The 9,649-nt window shown below is 40.0% G+C and overlaps 1 protein-coding gene across 1 annotated transcript; it reads left to right on the plus strand.

The window, feature by feature from the left end:
• The first annotated feature begins 2,080 nt into the window (after positions 1-2,080).
• LOC132191003 (uncharacterized) lies at positions 2,081-2,935 on the plus strand. Its single transcript, XM_059606025.1, has one exon. The coding sequence runs from the start codon at positions 2,081-2,083 to the stop codon at positions 2,933-2,935; it is 855 nt and encodes a 284-aa protein (XP_059462008.1).
• The last annotated feature ends 6,714 nt before the right edge of the window (positions 2,936-9,649 follow it).

The raw sequence follows: 9,649 nt of genomic DNA on the forward strand, positions 1-9,649 counted from the left end.
AAAACCAAACAAGAACCAGATGGCAGATAAAAGACCCAACCAGCAGAAGACAAAGAAACAACCCATAGCCCAGCTGGATTGACCAAGATGATCAAGATGATTTTGTTTCAGGGTTCACAGATTTAGCAGATTTATCCAACAAGTTCCAAAAAAACTTTCATTCCAGACCTTGAAAAGTTGTCAAGCATCTCCAAAGCCTACCTCAACAAAGCCAACAAAGAAATCGCAAAGGGGTTCAAACCCATTGTCTCGGCCACCCCCCACGGCCGGTATGGGGTGGCCGAACCTCCTTCACTTTCTTCGCTACGGAGGAGATGCCTCTCGCTACCTCCACCCAAGGACTCACAATCTACTTTTTTGTTTTATTGATTTAACATATTGTTTTATTGATTTCTGGAGCCAACCTTTTGTTTTATTGATTTGTTTATAAATTTTAATTTTTAATGATTTGTTTATTATATTATTTAGAAATCTTACTTTTTTACTGCCCAAAACGGTACCGTTATGGGCAACCGCATCTGTGCGGTAGTTTTTCACTACCGCACTGAAGCCGGATCCCTATTTGATTAACTTAAGGATACATAAGATAATTAACATAAAAAATTAGATTAGAATTGACAATCAAATAAATAATTGACTGTAGTAGAAAAATCCCAAATTATGTATACATATTTATCGATTTCACATAGATTATTAAAGGAACTCTGTCGATTCCAGACCTTTTTTTTTTTTTTTTTTTTTGGGCAAGTGATTCCAGACAATTAATAGTTTCAGTACAAAAAATCATTTTTTTTCTTGACCAGAGTTGTCTGACGTGTCATAGTGTCTGACACATCAGAAAACTTTTCTGACATGGCGTTTCTGACGTGTGTTGAAAGTCAAAAACATTGGAGTCAGTAAATTTTTTTTATTGATGTGTTACTATTTGACATGTCAAAATTTACTGACGTGTCAATTTTGACTTTATTGACATGTCAAAATTGACACGTCAGTAAATTTTAAAAATTTATTTAAAAATAATAATTTTTCTTTTCTTAAAATTTTTCTGGAATTTTTTTTTTCAATTAACATAATTTTTTTCACCAATTTCGTTTTTCCAACTCTCCCTCTCTTCTTTTCTCCATTTTCTCACTCTCTCTCTCTCTCTCTCTCTTCTTTTCTCCATTTTCAAAAACCCAAACCCAAAAAATCTTCAAAAAATCAAAAACCCAAATCAAAAAATCAACCTGAAAAATCAAAAACTCAAACGTCAAACCCAACCAATCTTCAAAAACCCTAAAATTCTTATTTTCTTCTCTCTTTTTTTCTTTTTTTTTTGCTTCTCTTGTTCTTCTTTTTCTTCTCTTCTTTTTCTCTTATCCTTTTCTTTTTTTTCTTCCCTCTAGAGGGAGCTGGCCTTGCATAGAGAAGAGGGAGATTGAGAGAGTGTGGGGAAATAAAAAAAGAGGGAAAGAATAAATAATAAGAAGAGGGAAAAAGTTGAATATCTCGCTTATTTTTTTAGTGACGTGCCAACATTTTACCATGTCAGAAATTTCTGACGTGGTATATAGTTTCACACGTCAGAAATTTCTAACATGGTAATTTAACACGTCAGTAATTATTGACATGTTGAAATTTAACACGTCAATAAAATATATAATTTTTAAAGTTTGAAAATCCTAAAAAAATTATTGACGTGGCAATGTCTAACACGTCAGAATTTATTAACTTGTGGATATTGCCAAGTCACTAATTACTGACCTGCCAACTTTGCTACGCCAGAAAAATATTTATTGACGTTGCATTTTTTGCCACATCAATAATTAGTGACGTAGCCAAAAATTGTGTACTGTAGCCACGTCAGAAATTGATTGTTTTTTTTGTAATGTTTAGATTTATGCAATTTAGAAGACATACTCAACAAACAAAATTTTCTCTCTAGACTCAAACCCTAGAGGAGAAGAAAACTTTTCCAAGTCTCAGGAAGACTGTGGAGGCATCTAACAGGGAATTTCTTACTACGTAGTGATTGGAGTATCTCATGGCGGAGGACCTGGCGAAGCTATGAGGGAAGTTGTCTCTAGACGAGGGGGAATCAATGGAGGTGGCAATACAACCACGGTCGGTGGAGAATGTAGTATCACGTGGGAAAGTTTGCATTATAGCGAAATTGCTTTCAGAGCGCTATGTGGGAAAAGAGATTATACGACGGCAGTTGATTAAGGGATGGCGTCCAACAGGACACCTTTCCTTCAAGGTGATAGGAGAGAATTTGTTCTTGGTGGAATTTGAGAAGGAGTGGGACAAAGTAAGGGTCTTGGAAGGGCGGCCATGGATCTTCGAAGGAATTCTGTTTTCCGTCGAAGATTTCGATGGTTTATCTTCACCATCTGACATCGTATTTGATCAGGCGGTTTTCTGGGTTAGAATGTTCAACCTTCCATTGGCGTGCATGGGAAAGGAGGTGGGTTTTCAAATCGGAGCCACGATGGGTACGGTGGAGGAAGTAGATACTGATGAGGATGGAGTGGGGTGGGGGGAATACTTAAGAGTTCGAATCAGAATTGATGTCAAGAAACCTCTTGCTCGCGGCCGAGTCATCAATCTCCTCGGCAAACAAGTTCTTATTGGCTTTCGTTATGAGAAGCTGCCTAAGTATTGTTTTGATTGTGGGAAAATCTGGCATGGACGAGAAGGATGTACGATTAGAGGAGGTTATCGAGTTAAGGAGTCGGAAAAACAATATGGTCCTTGGCTCCGAGTACCCTCACTAAGACGGCAGAAAGAATACCAACAATCACACCATTCGGCGTGGCATGATGAAGAGTTAGGGGGGGTCAAAAAGTTTCTGGAGGGAGAAGTGCTTGCACGAGCAGTAGCCAGTTTTCAGACGGAAGTGGTGAAGCGCCGTCGTCTAAGGCGGAAGATACAGGCGATCAGGATTTTCCGATAAGCCCAGGGAATGAGTAAAGTATTTATGACAGAGGAGCTGTTACAGGCGGAAAAGAGGGAGAATTTATTGAGGGGATGTCGGTTACTGCAAGTCAAGATCCTCGGTCGGTTATGGAAAAAATTAAAGAGCCGTTTCAAGTAACACAGGCTCAGAATGGGAGTTTTTCAAAGGAGCTGAGGGGTGAAAAATTAAAGGGAAAGAAGATATTAATAATGGGTTCAGCAGGAATGTGGGGAGCGGTGTTGACATTTATGGGGAAGGCGAAATTGCTGGGATTGACGAAATACATGGGAGAGCTGGCACACAAGGAAAAATAAAGGAAAATAATGAGGAGACGGTGGCATTTACACAAGGCGTTGATTTACAAGGGGGTGGGTCACGTGAAGCCAAAGCACCTGATGTGTCTCCCATTGAAAAAGTCAGTTTGGAATACAGGGGGCAAAAATGGAAAATAAGAGCTAGAGCTGGACAACAACGACTGCATGAGTTCCAGCAACCCGAACCCACTGGGAAAAGGAAGCAACTCGGAGATGTAGCTGTTGACCATGAAGGAAAAAAGGCAACTACCCAGAGGAGAATGAAACAAAAAGGGGACACTCATTTAGCACTGTATGATGAGGACGAGGAATTTATTCATGGATCGGGATTGGCGGGGTCTGTTCAACAGCCCTGCCGACCGACATGAAAATCTTATGTTGGAATTGTCGAGGGCTTGGGAACCCATCGACAATTCGGGAACTTTGCCGAAAGGTAAAAGAAAAGTGCCCCGATTTGGTTTTCCTTATGGAAACCAAATTACGAAAAAATAAAATGTCCACTATTAAACAAAGGATAGATTTTTCTAATATGTTGGTTGTTGATTGCATTGGAAAAAGTGGAGGTTTGGCGCTACTTTGGAAGGAGGGGTTGGGAATTGAAATTCAGAATTATAGCAATAGACATATCAACGCCGTTATCTCTCCAACCAATTCTAGCCCTTGGTTTTTCACAGGCTTTTACGGTCATCCGGAAACCCATAAAAGAAAAGAAGCTTAGAATCTCTTACGGTATCTCAAAACTCTCATTTCGGGCCCGTGGATTTGTGCCGGTGACTTCAACGAAATTCTCACCCAATCCGAAAAGGTTGGTGGCTGTAGCCGACCCAACTATCTAATGGAGAATTTCAAATCCACTTTAGATTTCTGTGGATTAAGTGAAATAGAGTGTTGGGGTCCAATGTGTACATGGAATAATGGGAAAACAGGTCGTGATTTTGTAATGGAAAAATTGGATCGAGTGGTTGCAAATGATGCATGGCATGGCCGGTTTTCTAATGTGAAAGCTTCCTCGGAGGTTGCTGTTTCTTCTGACCATTTTTCACTAACAATAGACCTTGCAGGCCGACCCAGGAGGGGTAGGAAGAAAAGTGGTTTCAGGTTTGAAGCAATGTGGGCAGAAAATACGGCATGCAAAGAAGTCATAAAAAAAATCTGGCGGGTCAAAGGTGTGGAGAATGGAACCTGGAAAGCAGTGAACAGAAAATTAAATGAGAGCAAAAGAGGGTTACAAGAATGGCAACGTGAGAAAGGAAGAATAGTGGGTCAACAAATAAAGCAATTATCAGAACAATTAGTTGCATGCCAGACAACTCTCACGGAGGTTGATACGGACCTAGTCCAAAAGCTGAATTTGGAATTGAAGAAAAAACAGAATGAAGATCTTTATTGGCGCCAGAGAGCAAAGGAAGACTGGATGAGAAATGGAGATAAAAACACACGTTACTTTCATGCCTGTGCGAATCAGAAGGAAAAAGCAAATTCAATCTTTGGGGTTACGGATGAGAGGGGACAAAGGTGGGAAACAAATGACCGTATTGGAGACGCTTTTGTGTCTTATTTTCAAAATATATTCACGACAGGGGGGCCTCGAAGCATGGAAAGTGTTTTGGAGGTAGTAGACCGAAGGGTGACGCATTCTATGAATGAAATGTTGCGGAAAGAATTTACAGTTGAAGAAGTGGGGATAGCTCTAAATCAAATGGCTCCCTTGAAAGCGCCCGGCCCGAATGGTTTCTCGGCTTGTTTTTTTCAAAAAAATTGGGCGTCCATTGGCGCTGAGGTTAGCCATGCTGTACTCAATATTTTAAATTCGGGTTGCATGAATAAAGAGCTAAATTTAACATATATTGCTTTGATTCCCAAATGTAAAAACCCCACTAGTGTCACTGAATACCGGCCCATTAGCTTGTGTAATGTGCTTTACAAATTGATTTCGAAGACCTTGGCTAATAGACTGAAATTGGTGCTCCCTGAAGTTATTTCCCCAAACCAAAGTGCATTTGTTCCGGGGCGGCTAATTTCTGATAATATATTAGCTACATACGAGACCCTGCACACCATGCAGACGAGACTTTGGGGAAAAGTGGGTCATATGGCGGTGAAACTCGATATGAGTAAAGCCTATGACAGGGTGCAATGGGATTTTTTGGAAGCGATTATGGAGCGGATGGGTTTTGATGGTTGGTGGATTGAAAGGATTATGATGTGTGTCAAGACTACTACTTATCAGGTCCTTATCAATGGGACCCCTATGGGTCGGATCCGTCCCACTAGGGGCATCCGACAAGGGGACCCAATTTCACCTTATCTTTTTTTGTTGTGTACAGAGGCTCTAAGCTCCCTGTTGACACTAGCGGATGGAAATGGCGCATTACCTGGAGTTCCAACTTCTAAGAAGGGGCCTCGGTTAAGCCATCTATTCTTTGCCGATAACAGCCTTTTGTTTTGCAAGGCATCTCCCTCACATTGGATTCGACTAACAAATCTCCTTAAGACATATGAGGTGGCTTCGAGACAGCGCTTAAACCAAGCAAAAACATCAATTTTCTTTAGTCGCAACACTCCAACAGAGGCCCGGACGGAAATCTTACGACTATCAGGGATCCCAGCCACTCAGAGATATGACACCTACCTCGGGCTACCGGCACTTGTGGGCAAATCTCGAAAGCAAGCTTTCAAGAGTATCAAGGACAGAGTTTGGAGATGACTAAGTGATTGGAAGTTAAAGTTTCTATCACAAGCAGGGAAAGAGATCTTATTGAAAGCAGTCATTCAAGCAATCCCTACCTATAGTATGAGCATCTTCCTCATGCCAAAGGGATTGTGTGCCGAAATCAATTCCATGATGCAGAAATTCTGGTGGGGGCATCAAGAAAATGAAGCACGTATTCATTGGATGCGATGGAGTCAATTGGGATTGTCTAAGGAACGGGGTGGATTGGGCTTCAGAGATTTGGTGAGCTTCAACAAGGCCCTCCTCGCAAAACAATGTTGGCGTTTGTTACAATCCCCGAAGAGTTTAACAGCTAAAATTTTGAAGGCAAAATATTATTCCAACTCCTCTTTTTTGGAAGCCAAGTTGGGCTCAAAACCCTCCTTCGCATGGAGAAGTATACAAGGAGCTAGGGACCTACTTGAGGCTAGCTTGATATGGAGAGTAGGAAATGGGCAATCGATAAAGATTTGGGGTGATGCTTGGATCCCAATACCATCAACTTATAAAGTCCATTCTCCTAAGAAGGTGCTGAATCCAAATAGCAAGGTACAAGAATTAATTGATCAGGAAAGAGGTGAGTGGGATCAACATCTTTTAAATAGCATTTTCACAACCGAGGAGGTAACGGCTATTAATTCTATACAAGTGAGCCAGATGCAGCAACCAGACAAACAAATTTGGAGGTGTACAAGTTCGGGCATCTTCTCGGTTAAAAGTGCCTATCACTTAGCAAAGGAGATGGAGATGAGGAGCTGGCCAGGAGGATCTACAAAGAGGGAGGAAAGTATTCTGTGGAAAGCAATGTGGAAATTACCAATCCCAAACGCAGCAAAGAATTTTTTCTGGAGAGCATACCACAACTTACTACCCACTAAGGCAAATTTACTTCGACGTAAGGTAGTGAGAGAACCTTATTGCCCCATCTGTGAGATAGAACCAGAGACAGCTCTTCATGCCTTGTGGGATTGTTCGGCAGCAAAAGATATATGGGGTTGCAGTAAAAGAGCCTTCCAAAAGATGAACACAGAGGGGGGGAGCTACATGCAGACCGCGGAGACCATCTTCAATAAATGTGACCTGTCCGACTTTGCACTATTTATTCAAATATCACGCCAAGTATGGTTCTGCAGAAATAAATGGGTCCATGATGGAATTTTTGTTGATCCCAACATCATTCTCCACAAAGCAACAAAAGATACACTAGCCTATGCCCAGTTACAACAGAAGAAACCAGAGGAAAAGCAAGAGTCTAATCCTTTGAAGGTATGGCGGGCACCTAACCAAGGTTGGCATAAAACAAACTGGGATGTGGCTATTGATAAAGTAAATGAAAGAGTGGGGATCGGAGTTGTCATCAGGGACGAGAAGGGGAAAGTGATCGCTGCTTTGTGTAAAACGAGGATGGGTACATTAGAGCCAGCTATGGGGGAAGCATACGCCGCCTTTCATGCAGTTTGTTTATGCAGAGATATGGGAGTACAAAATTTAATCCTGGAGGGAGATGCCAAGCAAATTGTGGAGGCTATCCAACATGCAACGGGCATATGGAGTCGTTTTGGGCATCTAATAGAAGACACAAGACAGATACTATCCACTTTCTCAAGATGAAATTGTGTCTTTGTTCCTCGTGAAGCAAATGAGGCGGCTCATAGGTTGGCAAAAGCGGCAACAACTGATATCCGTAATATAATTTGGAGGGATACTACCCCTAATTGTATTAGTGAAATTATTTTGATGGAGCATTTGGCTCTATCTCGATGATTGTTTTGTTGGAGAATTTTTCTCCACATATGATTATTATCAATAAAGTCCACCAATTTTTCTCAAAAAAAAAAAAAAAAAAAAAAAAAAGACATACTCAACGGTCAACAGCATTTATAGTGCATTCTCTCCCTTCTACTACAACTATATTTGTCTCCTTATTTTCTTTCTTTCTTTTTTTTTTTTCTTTTTTTCTCATCCTATTGGGAGAAATAAAAAGACCCTATTGGGAAACTTATAAGTTCTTTTTTCATCCTATTGAGAGAAATAAATGTGACCAAGTCCCCAGGCAAGAGAAAAGGAAACGGCCATGGAGTACACCCATATACTCAGACTCCTTCGTATGAGTACAGAACCAAAAAATGGAAGTTCAAAAGAAAGACAATGATGAAACTGGTAGATTCGATCTCTCTCTTTCTCGCGCTCCCATTAATTGTTGGGTACTTGCTTCTGATACTGCGCCTTGGACACATTTCGATCTAATTTCTTTTTCATTTGTTTTTTATGATTATTTTTTTAATCTCAGGAATCGTAAGATCAACTCGAGATTTCCCACCAGCTCATTATATATTTCAAGTAAAGAATTTCTCGTTACTAGTAAAGATGGAAGAGGAAAATTATTGCGAGTACGGCCAGTTTGAAGTTGGCGACTATGAATGGTGCATTATGAGGATCCCCTTCCTCCTTTCATAAACTGTTTTTGGTTTTTTTTTTTGGTATAAAAAAAATATATCAGCACTCTCATTTCCATGTCTAGGAAATTAGTACTCTATCCAAATGGGAAAGTGAAGAGCCATGGGACCGCTTACATTTCTCTATACTTGGGAATAGCAGCTACCGAGGATCTTCCACTTGGGTGGGAGGTTAACGTGAACATAAGATTCTTTGTGTTTGATCAAATCCAAAACAAGTACCTTAGTATTCAAGGTACCTTCACCCAAAACTTGTTTTCTCTTGCAGTTTGTCCATCTGGATGTATCTCGCTAATATATTTATGTTGGGATTTGATATGTGATTTTACAATTGCTTGTGAGCCTCAACAACTTAGATGTGAGTGGGAGAGTAAGACGCTTTCGCAACTTGAAGACTGAATGGGGATTCGATCAATTGCTTTCTATGATACTCTCAATGATCCATCAAATTGTTATCTTGTTGATGACAGATGTGCCTTTGGGGTGAAAGTTTTTATTATTAAATGTACTAGTTTTTATTATTTGTCAATGATAAATGAACCTTAGAGTAACTATTTCACTTGGAGGATTGACAACTATACAGACATGAAAGATCAAATTTATTACTCTGAGCATTTCACTGTTGAAGGGCGAAGATGGTAATTGGCATTTTACTCTATGTCAATCTCAAATAGCTTTACTTATTCTATTAGTTCACAACCTTTTATCTTTATATTTTGGATACAGGAAGTTGAGTCTCTATTCGAAGGAAAATAGAACAGGAGCAGGCACATGCTTGTCTCTCTACCTCTGCTTAGGTGATTCAGAAATTCTTCCTCCCAACAAAAAATTGTGTGCAAAATACAAGCTGCGAGTAAAGGACCAAATCCATGGCAATCACCATGAGAAGACAGGTATGTTCTCTTGATTTTCACAAAAATATGCTCCTGAGAAGTTACATGAAAAATCAATCTTAGAAAATCTAATAATATAACCAACTCTTACTTTACAGTTGAGCGCTGGTTCTCTGATCCTAGCATCGGTTATGGTATCCCTGAGTTTTTTTCCATTGAGAGATCTCCTGGACGCATCGAAGGGCTACTTGGTGCTTGATGGTTTGCACATTGAATGTATAATTGATGCCATATCCATTCTCTTTTAAGGATTTTTCCTCAAATTAACACTACGTTTAAAATTGGAGAAGCTTTGTCTCGTTGAATTGTAACAATAATAGATTGTCAATTCTGTC

Source organism: Corylus avellana, chromosome ca8 (genome assembly GCF_901000735.1).
Source record: "Corylus avellana chromosome ca8, CavTom2PMs-1.0".
Lineage (NCBI taxonomy): Eukaryota > Viridiplantae > Streptophyta > Magnoliopsida > Fagales > Betulaceae > Corylus > Corylus avellana.